This window comes from Delphinus delphis, chromosome 7 (genome assembly GCF_949987515.2).
Source record: "Delphinus delphis chromosome 7, mDelDel1.2, whole genome shotgun sequence".
Lineage (NCBI taxonomy): Eukaryota > Metazoa > Chordata > Mammalia > Artiodactyla > Delphinidae > Delphinus > Delphinus delphis.
Genome location: NC_082689.1, coordinates 33,298,873 through 33,320,178, shown reverse-complemented (window position 1 = coordinate 33,320,178; position 21,306 = coordinate 33,298,873). Strand labels below are relative to the sequence as shown.

At 40.9% G+C, this 21,306-nt stretch overlaps 1 protein-coding gene across 1 annotated transcript in view; it reads left to right on the top strand.

Annotated features, from left to right (window-relative positions):
• Nucleotides 1–1,378: 1,378 nt before the first annotated feature.
• BMPR2 (bone morphogenetic protein receptor type 2) overlaps nucleotides 1,379–21,306 on the top strand; it is a 201,411-nt gene continuing 181,483 nt past the window's right edge. The window contains exon 1 of the mRNA XM_060016280.2: nucleotides 1,379–2,762. Within this exon, the coding sequence (XP_059872263.1) occupies nucleotides 2,687–2,762 (76 nt within the window). The 5' untranslated portion in view covers nucleotides 1,379–2,686. The remainder of the gene's footprint in view (nucleotides 2,763–21,306) is intronic.

Here is a 21,306-nt window from a genome sequence, read left to right as displayed (position 1 = left end):
TATAAAAATATTTCCACTAAAAAGAGTCTGAGAATTCTGAGCTGGTATTACCACAACCCCTATAAGATATTTAGTATGATAACAGCAACTAGTGTAAGGAATGTGAAGATTTATTTACATCAAGTTCAGATAAAGAGATAAAAGGGGACTTGAATAAGCAAGCAAAGAGTATGACTTCAGGACTGTATATTTGAAGGTATCTTTGAACTGCCCTTAGCCACAATGAAAGACCAGCGAAACCAGTCTTCAGAATAACCCTTCTGCTTAGAAGGAGAAGGGAAGGCTAGACTTCACCTCTAAGATCGCCCTCCCACGCAGATTTTCCACCTCGCAGCTAAGAATTAAACCCAGACTTCCGATGATCATGGCGCCAAGCACGTCACCTTCTCCCTCTTCCCCCAGCAAAATCCCACCCAAGTCGACCAGATCCCTCAGGAGTGTGTAAGAGCTTCAGGGCGGGGGTGGGGGAGGTGGGAAGGATTCCCTTCCCCAATCGTGGTTGCTTGGGGTTTTGCAATTCAAAAAAACCCCTACTAAACAGATCCTCTCCAGATTCAAAGGAAGCTTCTGTACCAGCAAGACCTGCTCTTTTCCTCGGATGCGTAGACCCAACCCCACTCTTTACCTTGACGCGGCGACTCCTCACCGCAAATTTCCTTTCAAATGCCCTAAAAAGCCCCTAAGGCCCCCAGCCTTTGTGAATAAAGGCCCACCCTCGAAGTGGAAACAGCGCTGCATAGACAGATATGCACAGACAGCGGGACAGCGAATACAATTGTAAAAGAATGAGTTCTTTCTGGCTTTGCATCCTTTCAAATGTTCAGTACTCCTTTAGCTAAGGAGGGTTACGGTAATGGGTGCTTGAGGGAAGCAGGACACCGATTAGCGCAAAAATATCAATATAGGGGGGTGGTCTTTCCAAATTCCGGCTTTTGTTTGAGTCAGTGAGGGTAGCCCAAGGAGGCCAAGGTCTCCGGTTCTGCGAAAGGTGGGTCCTTCCCAATTCTTTGGGCTACGGACAGGCAGGCGCGGGCCCCAAGAAACAAAGGGGGTTGTTCTGTCCTTCGAGGCTTTACTCGAGTCCCAGAGGAGTCAGAGGCTAAATCACCGAGCTCGGAAGAGTTTGCCAAAGGCTGGACAATACATGCGGCCGCCCTCTCTTAAGCACGCAAATCCCAAGCGTGGACGTCTGGTAGGTGTGTGTGAGTGTGAAGAAGAAAGGCCAGTGCTGTCCATTGCGGGCTGCCGGCCCCGCCGTGCTCTGCCCTCAGCGGCTGCGCTAGGGCCGCGGAGTCCGCCTCAGTTAGCCCTGGAGTGAGGGGCGGGGCCGGGCGGGGCCGCGAGCGCGCAGGCGCAGTGCGGCTTCGTCGCGCCGCTGCAGCCGCCGCCGCCGCCGCCGCCGCCGCTGCGGCCGACGCCCGCGCTGCACCACGGGCCCGAGACAGACTGGGCCGGGAAGAGCCGGAGACTGAGGAGGAGGCGGAGGCGGGGCGACTCCGGTGACCGGGAGCGCCGCAGACTGGCAGCTGCGGCGACTCCCCCCTTTGTGTCTGGTCTGCCCGGAGCCGCTGGAAGTGCTTCCCGGAGGGGCGCGGGGTGTCTGCCGCCTTGCTGCCCACCCCCTCCCCAGCCACCTACATCCGCCCTCCCGCCGCCCCCCACCCTCGGCCCGCGACGCCCGAGCTCCGCCCGGAGCCTAGAGCTGCGGGAAAGCTAGGAGGCGGCGGTGGCGGCGGCGGCGGCGGCGGCGGCGGCGGCGGCTTCCTCGGGAGGGGGGGGTTGTGATTCGCTCAGAGGAGCCATTGACGGGAGAAGACAAGGCTTTCACAGTGGAATTTACCTCAGGCAAGATGGAGCGGCAGCAATAAAAAAGAGAGAGAGGAGCGCACCCGGGAGGGCTAGAAGGGGCAGCCTCCCGGCACCTCCCCTCCGCCCGCTGTCTCGGGGAGCTCGGGGCCCAGCCTGAGGACCCCTCCCCTCCCCCGCTTCCCACCGCCCCTCAGCCCTCCCGCCGGGACCTGCCGGACCCTCGTAGGATTGTTCCGCGAAGGCGTGAAGGCCGTGGGTTTGTCCATGGAGGCCAGCACCTTTTTCGATCCAGTTGAGGAAGAGGATTTGCTTTGCTCGAAATTGGAGTAAGGGAAGCACCGAAGCGAAACTTAAAAGGAATCTTGCCCTGCCGGAGCACAGGCGATGCGCCTCGGGCCGCCGGTCGCCGCCGCCCCCCGCCCGGTTTCGCCCTTCCCGGCAGTCGGGAACTTGTGCTGATCCTCGGCGCCCCTCGAATCCCCGCTCCCCACCCCTCGGCACCCTGGATATGTTTTCTACCAGACCTGGATATTTTTTTGATATCGTGAAACTACGAGGGAAATAACTGCGGGGCTTTCTTCTTGTCTCCGTGCTTCTCCCCACAGACATGCCTTCACTTTGGGGGGCCGAGGCACCCTGTCCTGGGCGAATGAACACCCGCAGCCGCAAGGGAGAGAAATGAAGGAAATTTCGGCAGCGGAATGAAAGCTCTGCAGCTCGGTCCTCTCATCTGCCATTTGTCCTTTCAAACTGCATTGTAATACGGGCCGGATAAGACCGACGAGAGCGAGGACTAGCCTCCCGGCCGCGTTTCTCCGCCCTCGTTCACTTTCCGTATTTCTTTTCTCTGCTCTCCTGCTTCTTGGCTGGCCCAGGGATGACTTCGTCGCTGCGGCGGCCCCGGCGGGTGCCCTCGCTGCTGTGGACCGTCCTGCTGGTCAGCGCTGCGGCCGGTGAGTAGCCCAGGGTGGCGCGTCCGGGCCACTTCTCCTGTGGTTGGCGGGGGAGGGAGCCTGCAGAGGCCGAGGCCTGCGCTCGCCTGTCGCAACGCGGCCGCCGATCGCCCGGTACCTGCGCGCCTTTCCCAGTCCTTCCAGGGAACTAACCTTTCACGTTGACGTGTAGTTTCGAATCCCCGCACCTCGTATTCCCCACCACTTCATCCCACCCGCGCCGGGGGGGGGGGGGGGGGGAGACACATTGGGTGTGGTATCTTAACATTTTTAGCTGTGAGGTAATGCAAGGATTAAAAATAACATTTTAATCACCAGTGAACACTGTCTATTATGAGATCTTTGGAAACAGACCTGTAGATTTTTTTTCTAATATAAAGAAGCGGATTTGGCTTACAGTAAAAAGAACATCAACTGTAGAACGTATACTTGAACCTTATTTTTAGATGTAGATCACTCTTTGAGAATCCATATTACTTTCATTATTCCAAAATGTTCCCGAATGAATTGAATAAATAAATGTTGAGGAAGGCAGAACTGTGAGATGCTTAGTATGCTGTATAATATTGTTAATTGTTATTATCGTTAGTATTATTTTGTTCCGAAGTATGTTAGTAATAATATTTTCATCTTTTCAATCTGGACAGTCGTATTTTATATGCTTTTGGAATTACTGCTGGGCTTAGAAGTATTTTTGGTAGCTTTTCACTTAGTCATCTGGCATCTATTGACTTTCCTGTCATTGAGACAACTTTGACCTCACATCAGACTTCTAGGAGATTTGAGTCCTGAAAGTTCTTTTGACATTTTACTGAAGCTTAAAGGGAAATGGTAGTCATCCTTTCCTTAGAATATTTTGATTTTAGTTCTCAGACACCTTAGGAAAAACCTCGTTTCATTTGCAGTTGCTTTTCAAGCAGTCTTTTGGTGATTTGCTTTTAGAAATTTTGGGGAGTGAATCATACATATAATTCTTAAATTTCGTTTAGGATGGCCAAATAGATTATACATCGAAAAATGAATAAAGGGCAACATAACACCTTTCCAGTTATTTTTTCTTCATAAGTGTAATATTCACTTTCAGTAAATTTTTCATTGCAATGTTAGACACGGACAGTGTTTATTTCCATTTAAAAAGTCTGCATTGGGAAGATACTGAAACAGTTTTTGAACTTTCTTTTGTGCTTTAGATATTGTTGATTAATGTCTATTATGTTTGTGATAGTTGTGTTAACATAATTTGAACTTCTGAATTGAATGTATTTTGACACTGATATTTTAATATTCTTAATCATCACAATTCATTTTGGGGTAAAAGTGAATGATTTTTCTCTGGAATTCTTTATATTCTGTTAGCTATCTAAGTTCTCTAGTAGTAAGCCATGTGGTCCCTGTATATGAAGAGAGTAAAAGGCGTTAAGTTCAAGCAGTCATTCTAAGAGGAGAAATCTCAGAATTAGACTTGTTAGTGTTCTTTGTTATTCTTGACCTTTTTAGAACATAGATTCTCATTTATTGTTGACAGGCTTATCATTTTGTGATCAGAACTGATAAAATAAGAGAAAGAACAATTGACTTAAAAATAAACTTGATATCTATTTGGTAAATAAAATATTAGAATAATGGCCCTTAAAAGGGATGGATTAAAGTAATCACTGTTTAAAAGTGATTTTAGCCATCTTTTTCTTTACTGTTACATAGCACCAGATGCCAAAATTTGTGAAATTGGATTTCAGAGCTGTAACAATAATAATAATAGTATTTATTGAGTGCTTGCTCTGCGCCAGCAACTGTCCTAATAGCTTTACATGTATTTTCTCATTTGATTCTCATGACAGTTCTTTACTCCAGGTTCAGTTATGCTCCTTTTATAGAGTGAGTGAAGTATAGAGAGTTTAGATAACTCACCACACAGTCAGTAAATTGTGGAGCTAGAATTACAGTCTGTTCCCTTACCTATCACATTAATGATGACAACAACTTCTCACTCTAATTGGGAACGTGAGAGAGTTAGTGTCTTCACCAGATTAGCCTTTGAAAAGAAGCAAGGACCCTTGACAGGATCTTGGTACAGCACTGGTCGTGCAAATGTCATGGTTCTAAATGTGTAAGACTTTGCCTAATATTGGAGTGGCTAGAGCAGTTTCATTAAGTGCAAGGTGGCTAGAGAGGGCTTGTGTGAATTTGGGTTATATAGATGCAGTGATATAACTAGACATGTGCAAATGGTACAGCTGAACGGGAAAATAATACTGGAAGACTGATATCACATCTCTCTATGGGGTCGTGGATAATCCTCTATATCTTTTGAGTCCCTCTTTCCCACTTACTCTATTTAGTTCTTGGATTCCTTAATTCTAAGAAGTTAGTATGCAAAAATTAGAATTTATAAAAAATATGTGCTTGTTTGGTTTATAAATGATTTCTTTTTTTTCTTTTTTTTTATGGTCTGGAACAGGGGCATGAAGCTGAACTTGTTCTTTTTTTTTTTTTAAATATTTATTTATTTATTTAGGCTGCGCTGGGTCTTAGTTGCAGCACGTGAGATCTTCATTGTGGCATGCGGGATCTAGTTCCCAGACCAGGCATCGAACCTGGGCCCCTTGCATTGGGAGCAGGGAGTCTTACCCACTGGACCACCAGGGAAGTCCCATGAATTCTTAATTTTAATAAAAGGATACAATATAATGTAATACTTAATTTAAAGGTCAGCTTCTGTTTAAAAAATTTTTTTTTTGAAAAAAAAGGTTGCCAAGCTTTTTATTTAGATTGTAGTGGTTACAGATAACATATCTAATCCTATATCCTGCCCCACCATGTGCTGCCCAATGAGCAGACTTAGCTACTCTTTTCCCTCCAGTCTTAGTTCTTGTGTTCATCCTTCTTGTCCTTCTTGGCATCCTTCTTGGCCTGGGAGGCCAGGGAGCCCATGGTATTTCGAATGTTCTCATTGGGATCCCTACCTGGAAGCTTCTCCAGGACACTGAAGGAATTCAGCGTCCTGCATCATGTCATAAACGTTTTTCTCCTTGGCTGGCTCACATGTGTCCATGGCTCAGTTGTCACCCATGTCAGCTGATTCTACCTAGTCAATGTCAGTTGATTCTTTCTGCATTTGAAATAATTCACTTGACTGGATTTCAGTTTTACATACATCTCTTCAGGAACACACAGATTGTCTACAAAAGCTATCGTGACATGTGGGTTGCTGTAGTGGTGGTATTGGTATTAGTGTGTGTGTGAAATGTGGGGAGAGATGTTTATTCTAGCTTTCCTTCATTAAAGGCCAACTTTCTTTAACAGTGAAGGAGAAGAAGTTGAATATTGGTCTCTGGTGGGTAAATTCTAACTATAAAAGGTACAGAGTAAAGTCAGTATAAATCAGTTAATTTTATAACTGGCCATATCACTTTTTTTTTTAACTGAAGTATAGTTAATTTACAATGTTGTGTTAGTTTTTGTCGTACAGCAAAGTGATTCAGTTATACATATATGCATTCTTTTTCATATTCTTTTCCATTATGGTTTATTACAGAATATTGAATATAGTTCCTGTGCTATACAGTAGGACCTTGTTGTTTATCTATTTTATATATAGTAATTTGTGTCTGCTAATCCCAAACTCCTAATTTATCCCTCCCCCACTGCCTTTCCTCTTTGGTAACCATAAGTTTTCTATGAGTCTGTTTCTGTTTTGTAACAAAGTTCATTTGCATCCTATTTCATATTCCACGTGTAAGTGTTATCATATATTTGTCTTTCTCTTTCTGACTTACTTCAGTTAGTATGATAACCTCTAGGTCTATCCAAGTTGCTGCAAGTGGTGTTATTTCATTCTTTTTTTAAAAAATAAATTTATTTATTTATTTTTGGCTGCGTTGGGTCTTTGTTGCTGCGTGTGGGTTTTCTCTCTAGCTGCGGCGAGCTGGGGGGGGGGCTACTCTTCGTTGCAGTGTGCAGGCTTCTCATTGCGGTGGCTTCTCTTTGTTGCGAAGCACAGGCTCTAGATGCATGGGCTTCAGTAGTTGTGGCATGTGGGCTCAGTAGTTGTGGCTCGCAGGTTCTAGAGCACAGGCTCAGTAGTTGTGGTGCACGGGCTTAGTTGCTCCACGGCATGTGGGATCTTCCTGGACCAGGGTTCAAACCCGTGTCCTCTGCATTGGCAGGCGGATCTTAACCACTGCGCCACCAGGGAAGTCCCCTCAAATAAATTCTCTTTAAAGAAATTCTTTGTAAGGAACTGGTAGATGTAAGGTACAAGTTTTCTACTATGGCGTGCCTTTAAGAGTCTGTATGATATGTCAAGTTACATAGCAATAAGATGTTAGGGGAATTATTACCAGAAGAGCTAATGTAAAAGTTTACATACATACCTAGAGTCCCAGTGTCCAACACTGTCCATCAACCTTGCCTTGAGCATATTAAGTAACACTTAAACTTCATTACACATATTATCAAGCTATAATACAAAATTAGTGTAATCATTCTCACCTTAAAAGTGTTGACTGTGAAAAAAAAAAAAGTGTTGACTGTGGACTTGATGGAAGAATTATGGAACATGATAAAGTATTGTGCCAGAGGTATTGGCCATAATAGTTTTAGATGGAGCTGGATGTTTGGGGGAATAGAAGGATCGTATGCACACATATCTCTTTCTGGCAATTCCTCATCTGTATCTGGAAGGCTAGATGCAGATGGCAATGAGAAATTTCAGTTTGTTAACGCCAGAAGGTCTTCTCGTTTATCTTTCAAGACAGTTTTCCCTTTAAAATTTCAGTGTCAAAAATATACTTAATAATATACCTTCATTCTGTCCCAGCAATTTAAGTGCAAAATAGCGTGATTTAGAGCAAAACATGACTGAACAAAGGACATAGTGTGTCATTTGCATATATGTATATATGTGTATGTATCCAATAATCCAAACCCCTAGTTCTTTCATTTAAATGAGGAAATAGTTGACTTTTCCCAACATTATTGATCTTTCTTCAGTCTTTGCCTTTGTAGACAAGAATAGTCTATGAACCAAGCTATATAATTGTAATAGACACTCTAGGCCAACCTTTTAGGGAAAGCTTTGTTTTTGTATTTTTGTTTTTCTTTGAAAAGTAAAGAGAAAATACTGTTAATCCCATAACTCCAACACTGTATTTTATTTTGGTGTATTTACTTCTAACTTTTAAATAAAGTTGTGTATATTTTTGTGTTGGTGTGATTGTATAATTTATTAATTATATTTCAGACTGTGTTTTGGGCCATGCCATGTGGCATGTGGGGTCTTAGTTCCCCAACCAGGGATCGAATCCGTGCCCCCTGCATTGGGAGTATGGAGTCTTAACCATTGGACCACCAGGGAAGTCTCTACATTTCAAACTTTTAAGCATGGAATAATATGTCACAAACAGTAACTGTGTAATATTCCATTGAGTGTATTTGTTAGTATTTACTTGATTCCTGTTAGGAGATGTTTAGCTTGTCTTGGTTTTCTTCTCTTGATAAAGAGTACCATATTGAATATTTTGTGCATATGTCCTTCTTGTGTTTTGGTTTATTTCTGTATTCTCATCTTGATCTATCAGCAGCATGACTCAGTTTGATCATTTTTTTTTCCTCCTTGAAACACTTGCTTCATTTGTGTTCTAAGATACCACACTCTTGGTTTTCCTTCTGCCTCTCTATCTCCTTTGATAGTTCTTCCTTATGTCCCTCACCTCTAAATGGTTTGTTGTCCCAGGACTCAGTCCTTGGTCCTTTTCTCTGTCTACACTTACTCCTTTGGTGATCTCATCCAGTTTCATGGCTTTAAAAATAACATCTAGAGGCTGAAAAGTTTCAAATTTATTTCCATCCTAAACTTCTTTCCTTGAAATAAAGTTGCGTGTAGCCAGCTGAGTGAGTATTCTGCATCTCTACTTAGATGTCTGATAGTCACCTCAAACTTGGCGTATCCAAAACTGAACTGAGCTTCTTCTGTAGGCCTGTTCCTCCTGTAGTCTTACCCAACTCAGCAAATGGCAGTTCTGTCATTCTAGTTGTTGAGGCCCCAAATTGAATATATCCTGTCTCTTCATTTTTTTTTTCCACACTCACATCCAGTCTGATAGAAAAAATTCTTGACTGTACCTTCAAAATATATCTAGTCTGACTACTTACCACCTCCACTGCTACCATGTTAATCTAAAAGCCATCTTCTCTCACTTGTAGCTTTTCAGTAACTTTTGTTTTCTCTAACACTTTTGCTTTATTACATTAACTTTTCAGTATAGTATCCTTAGTCACCCTTCTCAGACTTAAGTCAGATCATCACTTTTTTCTGTTTAAAACTCTCTGATGCCTCTCCATGTCACTCAGAATCACAATCAGAATCTCAGAAACTCACTCAGTCACAAATCATTTAAAATATCCTACACAATCTGGCCCCTACTACTTATGGCTGTATCTGCTGACCTCTGTCTTGTTCAACTTTTATTTGCTTTTAACTTTACAAAGAAGTAAAAATTCAGAAAATCAAATATTTTAAAAGAGGTTAGATTTAAGATACTTTATATAATTTGATAGTGGCTACAGTTAGTGAGTAAATCTGTATTGGGGGAGTAAGGGAGGAGACATGAATATTTCTTAAGCCTTTACTATATCCACTAAATGCCTTACGTATTTACTGTGTTATCTCATTATCCTCTAAATAGACTGATCACTACTATTATTTTTTCCTTATTTTACAGATGAGTAAATGAAGTCTATTATACCTTCAAAGCAAAGCATTAATGTAATATATATAGTGTTAGCCTGCACGTATAAAATACTTGGAATACTTCAAGCATCTGAAAATCTGGCATTTTAATCATTCAGGAATAATTGCCTAGACTGAACTACTTCTTAGTTATGATTTCTTATTTTGCTATAAATGACAGCAGATTATTTTCAGTTTTGGTTTGGAGTATAGCATTCAAATGTTGGTGGATAGTAAAAATTTTCATAGAAGATTCAAAGCTTAAGTTTTGGAAAGGAACACCAGTTAGATCAGAAGAGAGATGATGACATACTTAGTGGAGGATAAATTTTGTGTTTCCATCTGTTGTTAGTGATTAGAACCCCTAGGGGCCAGTCTAGTGTGAAGAGTAACTTTTTATATTTAGTTACTACTCAAAGGGCCATATCATGGTGACAAGAAAGGCAAGATTAAGAACAGTCAAATAATGTCAGAAAATGAATTTATTCATGTTACTTATGGAAACAGAGTTTTTTTTGTGGGAGATAACTTTTCTGGGATATTTATTTTTTCCTTTTGCTAAACCAGTGTGTTAGCTTGATGAAATGTTATCAAGAATGTTAAACTAAATTCACTTTAGCCTTTATCACCAACTTTTTCCATCTATCCAGCACTTCTCTAGGAATCATTATTTTGTCCATTTACTTAGGTTTATGAGAAATTGTTTTGTTTTGTTTTGTTTTTGCGGTTCACAGGACTCTCACTGCTGTGTGTGGCCTCTCCCGTTGTGGAGCACAGGCTCCAGACTCGCAGGCTCAGCGGCCATGGCTCATGGGCCTAGCCGCTCCGCGGCATGTGGGATCTTCCCGGACCGGGCCACGAACCCATGTCCCCTGCATCGGCAGGCAGACTCTCAACCACTGTGCCACGAGGGAAGCCCGAGAAATTCAGTTTTCCTGATTCTTGCTAAGTCCTTTTAAGAGCAAGACAGTACTCTTGGATTTGTACTAAGTCAGATTTGTACACTAAGCGGCTAATAGGCTGCTTCTACTTCTACTTATACTACTAATAAGTAGTATAAGTAGAAGACTCACTATTTAGTCTCATGGTCTCTCCCAACCTCTAGGAAATGTGATCTTTCCAAGTATCTGCAAAAGGAATTTGGGAAACAGCACCAATAGTGACTGTAGGAAGTAGTAAGATAAACTTGTATTGACTTTGCTTTGTATTTTAAGACTTGTTTTTGCTTCTAGACTTTATTTCTTTACAAGAATCTTTGTTTTTTTAGAATCCTAAAGTTGTAACACAGAATCATTAAAAAAAATTTTAGGTGATAATGAAGTACAGAAAATAAAAAGACCCATTCCCTCTTTACTTTTTCTATAATCCCATTCCCTAGATGTAACCATTGTTAGTAGTTTGGTGTTTAATCTTTCATACTTTCTTTTTGTATGTACGATAAACAAACATCTGGGTATAACTAGAGTTTGTTTTTTTAGACAAGGTAGAATCATTACGTACTATGTAATACACAGATTTTTGTGATTATTCATGCAGGATAGTTCTGGAAGTAAAATCATTTGTTGAAAGTTTGCACATTTTAAAATTTTGATATGAATTTTCAAATTTCCCCACAAAAGATGGTACTAGTTTTCATTTCCACCAGTAGTATATCAGAATTTCCATTTTCTTATACCTTTTCCAAATATTGTATAATATCAATGTTTTCAATTTTTGCCAAAGCAAAAGCATTGTATTTTGTTTCAGTTTGCAGTGCTTTAATTATTAGTGAAGCCAAGCTTCTTTTTGTATGCTTACTGGCCACTTGCATTTCTCTCAATTACCTGTTCAGGTATCAGATTAATTTTCCTAATGATTTGTTTCTTCTTTTTTTTTTTTTTTTTGCGGTACGCGGGCCTCTCACTGTTGTGGTCTCTCCCGTTGCGGAGCACAGGCTCCGGACGCGCAGGCTCAGCGGCCATGGCTCGTGGGCCTAGCCGCTCCGCGGTATGTGGGATCTTCCCGGACCGGGGCACGAACCTGTGTCCCCTGCATCGGCACGCGGACTCTCAACCACTGAACCACCAGGGAAGCCCTGTGATTTGTTTCTTTTTCTTATTGGTTTGAAGGTGATATTAATATAAAAAAATGATTTTATGCAATTAGAATTGTTTATCTTTTCCTTTTTGACGTCTGGGTTTTGTGTTACCTTAGAAAAGCCTTTATTCTGTCTTACAGTAGATGAGTCTATAGGTTTTTTTTTTTAACGTATAGATAATTTAAACCACCTGGAACTATTCTTTGTGTTGTACATATATTAACTCAATAATAATAAGAAGGTAGATTCTCTTATGTATTATCCCCATTTACAGATGAGGAGTTTTAGGCACAGAAAAATTAAGAAACTTGCCCATGGCAACATAGCTAATAAGTGATAGAGGGGGAATATAGACACAGGCAGCTCATGCTCTAAACTGCTGCACTCTACTGCTTCTTATATAGGCAAATTGTCTTTTAATCACTAAATTCCAAGTAGAGAAAGTGTCCTGTTTGGGTAGTGAAAAGCATCATTTAGGGGCAGTTAATTTGGAATATATAAAATGTACTTCTGCTAACTTGTCATAATAGACTTTTTGCTTGTTATGGTAAATAGGTGACTAATATCAATTGCTTAAAATGCCTGAGCATTGGGACCCAGACATTTTAGCTCTCATTTAGAGTCTTAACCTATTATTTTAATTTAAAAGTTTCTAAGAACCCTGGTTGTTTGGGTTTCTAACTTATAAAAGTTGAGGGAGCATCAAATAAATAAATAATATGACTAATATCAATGGCTTAAAATGCCTGAGCATTTATATTCATTTAATGTATTCAGAACAAGTTTGACTTAGAACCTGTTCTTTTCTTTGCAGCTGGTGTGTGGAAATACATAGCACTAAGTGAAATACTTTTGTCATCCTAGTTTTCCATTCTAGTGGTCATATTTCATAGGAGTAGTACAGATGTAGGAAAGAATAGTGGTAGCAAAAGGTAAAGGGACAGAGTTGGGGGTAGTCTGAGGGAGAAGGGAGAAAAAGTAATTTACTTAATTTCCTCTTTTATTGTCTGTGCTCTCCACCCAAACCGCTGCAGCTTGGTCTGGCCTTATTGCCCTTGCCTTTTATCTCTGTATTGGTGTATGCTAGAAAGCAGCATACCATTCTTTGTGTAAGCTCTTCTAGGTTTGTGAATTCAGACATTTTTAATTTAATTTAGCTTTGATACTGGAAAGTTTGGGAGCTATTACTTAAAGCAAAGAATTATATGTGAAAAGAAAACTCTGAACAATTAAATGACAATATCAGAAGGAAGTTAATACAGTCAGAAGTACTAAAATTACTGTGGGTTGCATTTATCATCCTGTCACTTAAGTGAACTGAGTCCTGAAATCTTTTCAGCCCATTTTACTTATTTAGGTCACTTATTATAGAATTTGTTGTTTAAAAGATAACATCTAGTTAAGGTGTTTGGAGAGAGATTCCTGTGAGATTCAACTGAGTCATGTCCTCAGTAATTATCTTGAGAATTGTGTTGGAGAAGAAGTGAACTTCTGTAGCTAATGAATATTTCATTATTGTTTAAAAGAACCTGTTGTATAAAAGATTTACCAAAAAAAATGTGACATTAATAAAGTAATACTTGGGACCTTCCTGGTGGTCCAGTGGTTGGGACTCTGTGCTCCCACTGCAGGGGGCGCTGGTTCGAACCCTGTTTGGGGAACTAACATGCCACGAGGCACGGCCAAAAAGGAAAAAAAAAGTAATACTTAGATACAAAGAATTATAGTAGATGCTACTGAGAGTAACAACGTAAAATAGCTATTGTTTAATAACCATATTGTCCCTCTTTATGAGTGCCAATTGTGTGTCAAGTACAATGCAGAGTGTTTTTAACATGTTTTTCTCTATCAAAATAGGTAGATATTTTTCCTACTTTAGGATTAAGGAAGCAGATAAACAGAGATTAAGTGCTTTGTTTGATGGTATATACTCCTAATAATAACTTACTACTTTTTTAAAAATAAATTTATTTATTTATTTATTTATGGCTGTGTTGGGTCTTTGTTGCTGTGCGCGGTCTTTCTCTAGTTGTGGCGAGCGGGGGCTACTCTTCATTGCGGTGGCTTCTCCCGTTGCAGAGCACGGGCTCTAGGTGCGCAGGCTTCAGTAGTTGTGGCTCGCGGGGTCTAGAGCAAAGTCTCAGTAGTTGCTCCGCGGCATATGGGATCTTCCTGGACCAGAGCCCGAACCCGTGTCCCCTGCATTGGCAGGCGGATTCCCAACTGCTGCGCCACCAGGGAAGCCCACTTATTACTTATTGAGTTATTTACTGAATACCTCTATATGACAGGCATGCTAAGTTTTTAACTTTATTTCACAGAATCCTTATCCTTTATTTCATAGAATCCTTGTATCAGCTTTGCTGAAATAGATATTTTTTTCATAGATAAGGAAACAGTTGCACAGAGGTTAAAGATATCACCCAAAGCCTTCCACTTAGAAAATGGCAGAACTGGAATTCAAGCCAAGGTTTTCATGATTTCTGAAAGTCTCTGCTCTTAACCATATTTCCTCTCAAGACTTTTTCATTTTTAAGAGAGAATTGATCACACTGAGCTGCCTTTCAACTTTGAAATTCTGTGGATTGTTCTCCGTAAAATAATAAAATTAGGATAGATTATCTTCACACTAGTTGTGTAATAAAAGGTATTCATTGAATATGAATACGCCAACTGTGTTAGGGTATGGAAGAGGTATGGATCACTGTCCCAGTATTGACAGACTTACCCTATTATAGGAGAAGAGCATAAATACAATGGTGTATGCTCAACTACTGGCTGGGTTAAAAAAATCCATATTTAAAGTAAGGTATACAGAATGCATGTAGGCAGTAACAAGAAGGATAGTAATAATTTGGGCAGTGGATAAGTCATTGTGGCTGGAAAGGCATGGCATAGAGCTCACAATTCCTTTGTGGTTGGGCTAAGGGAATTCGTCTTATAATGGTGGTACTCTTTAGAAGAGCAGCCAGGTGGCCAAGGCACAGTGACCAAATGTGTGGTAAACATAGGTGTGAGCCAACTGTAAGGAGCAGGGACAGAGGCTGAGAGGCCCAGTCAAGTGGGCTACACTGTACAAAAAAGAGGAGGGGAAGATTCAGCAGCCTGAGTAGTCCTCTCTCATTCCTGTGGCCACTGAATTTTATATTTGGCTGACGGTCATCCTACTGAGCCCATGGTGGTGGGGTGGAGGTGAAGGCTGAGGTTATTTGGGGCATATATATTCTGTCTTATTTAAGATTGGCTTAAGTGCTGTACTGAGCTCTGAAGACTTGAGCTCTGGCTAATAATGGTTTATAATCCTTTGTGGGGAAAGTGTTGTGAGGGGAGTATAGATGATTAAGGAGGTAGCGATCAAAGTAGCAATCCAGAAGAGAGAGACACATGTAAGAGCTCACTGATACTGTTTAGGGTTGCATTTCCCAGCCACATTACTCCTACTACTTTCATTCTTTTAAAAAATTAATTAATTAATTAATTTTTGGCTGTGTTGGGTCTTTGTTGCTGCATGCGGGCTTCCTCTAGTTGCGGCAAGTGGGGGCTAACCTTCATTGTGGTGCGTGGGCTTCTCATTGCAGTGGCTCCCCTTGTTGCGGAGCACAGGCTCTAGGTGTGCGGGCTTCAGTAGTTGCAGCGCACAGGCTTAGTTGCTCCGTGGCATGTGGGATCTTCCCGGGCCAGGGCTCGAACCCATGTCCCCAGCATTGGCAGGCAGATTCTTAACCGCTGTGTCACCAGGGAAGCCCTACTTTCATTCTTGACAGTTGGAGTTTTTGGGGTGTCTAGCTACGTTTGCTTTGTTTGACGACGAAATTTAAATCAGGTAAGAGGAAACATTTAAAATGAAAAGCAAGTAGTAAAAGAAAGCAGAGGCTGTCATAAAGAGATATAGGGGGCTTCCCTGGTGGCACAGTGCTTGAGGGTCCACCTCCCAGTGCAGGGGACACGGGTTTGAGCCCTGGTCTGGGAAGATCCCACATGCCACGGAGTAAGTAAACTCGTGTGCCACAATTACTGAGCCTGCGCTCTAGAGCCCACGAGCCAGAACTACTGAAGCCCGTGTGCCTAGAGCCTGTGCTCCGCAACAAGAGAAGCCACCGCAATGAGAAGCCCGCGCACTGCAACGAAGAGTAGCCTACGCTCACTGCAACTAGAGAAAGCCCTTGCGCAGCAACTAAGACCCAATGCAGCTAAAAATAAATAAAATAAATAAATTTATTTTAAAAAAAAAGAGATATAGGAAAAGAAGCCCCATTTTAACCCTTAGGTAATGTATTATATGATATATATTCAGTGATTCATCAGAGGTATTGTATGCTTGATTTTGTTTTGCTTTTTAATAGATTCAATATATTTCCTTGATAGGAGTGCCTTATAGTTTTCTTGAGCAAGAAAGTTTTATTGATACTTTAAATCTTTAGTATACTAAGTGTGGGAGTGTTAATGAGTAACATGTGCCCTAAAAAAATACTGTTTCACTAAACCTAAGAACATTTGATCTATAATTTTGTTTAAGCAGATTACAGTAGTAAAGAGAAAATGATTCTCTGGTTTTAATGTTTTATGATGACATTTCTAGAGAGAAAAGTATCGATAATTTAAATTCAAAATTCATATTGCATCTTCAGAGATTTTCTTTACATTGTTTTTGGGGAAATGATTCATTCAGCTCTTTTCTAATTACGTGTGAAAAAAACCTGGCTACTAAAATAAAAGGGCTATATGTGAAGCAAATTATATGCTGTAATGCCTCTTATGTTGCCAAGTACACTTAATGAATGAGGCAGGGAGGCCATTTAGCCATCCAGGGAGGCAACTCAGCCTAGTGCTTTTCTATAGGTCAACTGTTAAAATAAGTGTAAAGACATCATAAGTTTAAGGAGAAGGCAAGTTTGTAACACTCCTGAAATGAGCCAAGATAAAATATTCACCTGCTGATTTTTGAATATTCTTATGGTTTTCTCATGTCTTCTGGCATTTGAACACTGTTTAGTAGTGTTGAAAGGAGATGTTGAGCAAAATATGCAGGAGACCTTGCATTCTGTAATCTAGCTTATACATGTTGTATTTATGAAGATTAGGTTAGGTTAAGAGAATATAGTATCTTGTAACCATGAACAAGGCATCTGGATTTCTGCCTCTAATGGCACTTACTTGTTGAGAAGACAGATCATAAATAAGAAGTAAATACATAAATGCACAAGATAGAGATTATGATAAATGTCACGGGGTTAAGGTGTTAGAGGGTTAAGGTGGTCAGTGGAGCCTTCCTTACAGGGTGACATCTGAAGAATTAAAATGAGGCAGATTTGTGAATAATTGCAGGAAGAGGAACAGAAAGCACAAAGGCTGGAAGGTGGGAAAGAGCTTGGTATTTTACAGGATCAAAAAGGAGACTGGTGTGGCCTATAGTAACTTAGGGAGAGAGATGCATGACGGGGTTAGATAGGCAAGCAGGAGTCAAATCTTGTGGGGCCTTTTAGGCCATGGTAGAAAGATGAAGAGTTTAAATTTTAGTTTGGGAAAATGGGGAATGCTGTTGAAAGATTTTAAACGGAGTAAATTCATTATCTAATTTTCATTTTTCAGTGGTGACTTTGGCTTGTATGTGGAGAAGGATTAGAGAGGAGCCAAGGAGAAATAGGAAGCCTGGTTAGGCAGTTGTGGTAGTCAAGATGGACAAGGGAGGTGGCAGGTTGGATTTTTCTCCCTGGTACTGTCAAATAACATTTTGGTATCATTACACACCTCCTTCTGTGATATACTGTTTTTTAAATAGCAAGGACTATTTCTTGGGTTTAGAATGTACAGTTGAATTAGTTTTAAAAATCTGTTTCCTTCAAATGTTTATTTTAGAGATCTGTTATTTAATATTTTCAGTAAGCGCTACAAATATGTATTAGTATTATCTGTATTTTTCATTTATTGGAAAAAAATGTAAACATGGGAAGTATTTTGCCTCAAAATAATTCAAAGAATAGGGCTAGAGTCCATCTCCCTGGACTCCCTTCATGATGCAGAGAATACAGACTATAAGAATAATTCCTGGTCATACAGCCCTTGTAGATCAGGACTTTCCTGTTTGTCCTGTTCTTAAAAAGATTATTGCAATGTTTGAAGACTTGGGTCATATCTCATTTGTATTCTCATTTAACGTACATGTAATCTTTCTTTTCCCACATAGGCACATATTCAGTATTTCACTTTGAGATTTTTGTTGTTTTTTGTTGATATTCTTCTTTCCCCCCCATTATCACAAGGAAGTGCTTATTCATATATCCCGAATAGTTTTTGGCCAGGGTAACTGTTTTTCATTCTTGGTTACTTTCAAATAATATTAGAGGCTGCTAGTTTTCATACTTGGACTCCAGAATAAAGTTGGCATGACTGCAGTCTCTAATGTCTCATCAGTTTTTTCCTAAACTGACCTTAAATTATGAGCAATAACAGAGTTTGACCAATGATTTTTTTTTTTTTGTAGTAGAGTGAAAACTCCATAAGGCAACATAATAATGGGGGGCAGAATTAGGGTAGAATTTAAATGGGGTAAAGATTTTACAGCTAACTGCCAGAAGACCTGATATAACTGGCAGAGTCTATTTTCCTAATCTGATACTTCAGCAGCAGAAGTTTTACAGTTAACTATTTTAATTTGTAGATATTAAAATACAATATCTGGGAAGTATTTCATTGTATATATGTACTATATCTTCTTTATCCATTTATCTGTTGATGGACTCTTAGGTTGCTTCTGTGTCTTGGCAATTGTAAATAATGGTATGATATTGGGGTTCATGTGTCTTTTTGAATTAGTGTTTTTGTTTTTTTCAGATATATACTGAGGAATGGAATTGCTGGATCATGTGACAGTTCTATTTTTAGTGTTTTGAGAAACCTCCATACTGTTTTCCACAGCGGCTGTACCAATTTACATTCCCAACAGTAGTGTACGAGGGTTCCCTTTTCTCCACATCCTCCCTAACATTTGTTGTTTGTGTTCATTCTGACAGGTGTGAGGTGATACCTCATTGTAGTCTTGATTTGCATTTCCCCGATGATTAGCGATTTTGAGCATCTTTTCATGTACCTTTTGGCCATCTCTATTTCCTTCTGGGAAACATGTCTGTTCACATTTTCTGCCCTTTTTCTTTTTTTTTTTGGCTGTGTTGGGTCTTTGTTGTTGTGCGTGGGCTTTCTCTAGTTGCGGCGAACGGGGGCTACTCTTTGTTGCGGTGCGTGGGCTTTTCATTGTGGTGGCTTCTCTTGTTGTGGAGCACGGGCTCTAGGCATGCGGGCTTCAGTAGTTGTGGCTTGCGGTCTCTAGAGCACAAGCTCAGTAGTTGTGGCGCACGGGCTTAGTTGCTCCGCGGCATGTGGGATCTTCCTGGGCCAGGGCTCGAACCCGTGTCCCCTGCATTGGCAGGAGGATTCTCAACCACTGCACCACCAGGGAAGCCCTCTGCCCATTTTTTAATGACAGAGGGTCTTTTTTTTTTTTTGGTACTGAGTTGTATGAGCTGTTTATATATTTTGGATATTAACCTCATATTAGTCATATTATTTGCAAATATTTTCTCCCATTCAGTAGGTTCTTTTTGTTTTGTCAGTGGTTTCCTTTGCTGTGAAAAAGCTTTTAAGTTTAATTAGGTACCATTTGTTGAATTTTGCTTTTATTTTCTTTGCTTTAGGAGACAGATTTAAAACAGTATTGTTATGATTTACATCAAACAGTGTTTTGCCAATTTTTTTTCTCAGAGTTTTATGGTTTCCTGTCTTACATTTAGGTCTTTAATACATTTTGAGTTTATTTTTGTAAATGGTGTTAAAGACTGTTCTAATTTCATTCTTTTACATGTAGCTGTCCATTTTTCCCAGCACCATTTATTGAAGAGACTGTCTTTTTCCCATTGTGTATATATATATATATATATATATTTTTTAGCGGTACGCGGGCCTCTCACTGTTGTGGCCTCTCCCATTGTGGAGCACATGCTCCGGACGCGCAGGCTCAGCGGCCATGGCTCACGGGCCCAGCCGCTCCGCGGCATGTGGGATCTTCCCGGACCGGGGCACGAACCTGTGTGCCTTGCATCGGCAGGTGGACTCTCAACCACTGCGCCACCAGGGAAGCCCCCCCTTGTATAGTTTTACCTCCTTTGTTGTAGATTAATTGGCCATAAGTGCATGGGTTTATTTCTGGGCTCTCTATCCTGTTCCATTGATCTCTGTGTCTGTTTGTGTCAGTATCATACTGTTTTGATTATTGTAGCTTTGTAGTATAGTCTGAAATCAGGGCTCATGATTCCCTCAGCTCTGTTCTTCTTTCTCAAGATTGTTTTGGCTTGTCCAGTCTCTATGAACTTTTCTCTTTTGAACCTATTTGTATTACAATAATAGTATTTATGTTAAAGATGGGATTTTTATTTATTTTTTTGGCTGTGTTGTGTCTTTGTTGCTGCATGTGGGCTTTCTCTAGTTGCGTTGAGTGGGGGCTACTCTTCGTTGCAGTGTGCGGGTTTCTCTCTGTGGTGGCTTCTCTTGTTGAGGAACACAGGCTCTAGGCACGCAGGCTTCAGTAGTTGTGGCGCGCAGGCTCAGTACTTGTGGCTTGCTGGCTCTAGAGTGCAGGCTCAGTAGTTGTGGTGCACAGGCTCAGTTGCTCCACGGCAGTTTTTTTTTTTTTTGGTTGTGTTAGATCTTTATTGGTGTGTGCGGGATTTCTCTAGTTGGGGTGAGTAGGGGCTACTCTTCGTTGTGATGTGCAGTCGTCTCATTGCGGTGGCTTCTCTTATTGTGGAGCAGAGGCTCTAGGCGCACAGGCTTCAGTAGTTGTGGTGTGCGGGCTCAGTAGTTGTGGCTCACGGGCTCTGGAGCGCAGGCTCAGTAGTTGTGGTGCACGGGCTTAGCTGCTCTGTGTCATGTGGGATTTTCCCAGTCTGGGGATCGAACCCATGTCCTCTGCATTGGCAGGTGTATTCTTAACCACTGCGCCACTGGGGAAGCCCTGGGCAGGCAGATTCTTAACCATTGAGCCACCAGGGAAGTCCTAAAAGATAGGATTTAATTTCAATTATCTGCAAAAGTATATTCTTATACATAACCTTAATATATAATATTTACAACTAAGATGGGGAAGACAGTTAAAGTGATATAAAGTTAATCTTTATCAGGGTTGATCTTGAATATTTAAAATTTATTTTTACCAGAGTAATATTAGAGGAAATAGCCATCACTTAAAACACTTAAAATTAAAAGAAGATTTTTGATGAGTAGTAGGTGTGTATCATTTAAAATAACACGAACCTATGTATTTTGGAATTTTTTTTTTTCTTTGGCTCCACCATGTGGCATGTGGGATCTTAGTTCCCTGACCAGGGATCGAACCTGCACCCCCTGCTTTGGAAGCACGGAGTCTTAACCACTGGACCACTAGGGAAGTCCTATGTATCTTTGAATTTTAAGTTATTTATTTATTTATTTTTAACATCTTTATTGGGGTATAATTGCTTTACAATGGTATGTTAGTTTCTGCTTTATAACAAAGTGAATCAGTTATACATATACATATGTTCCCATATCTCTTCCCTCTTGCGTCTCCCTCTCTCCCACCTTCCCTATCCCACCCCTCCAGGCAGTCACAAAGCACCGAGCTGATCTCCCTGTGCTATGCAGCTGCTTCTCACTAGCTATCTACCTTACGTTTGGTAGTGTATATATGTCCATGCCTCTCTCTCGTT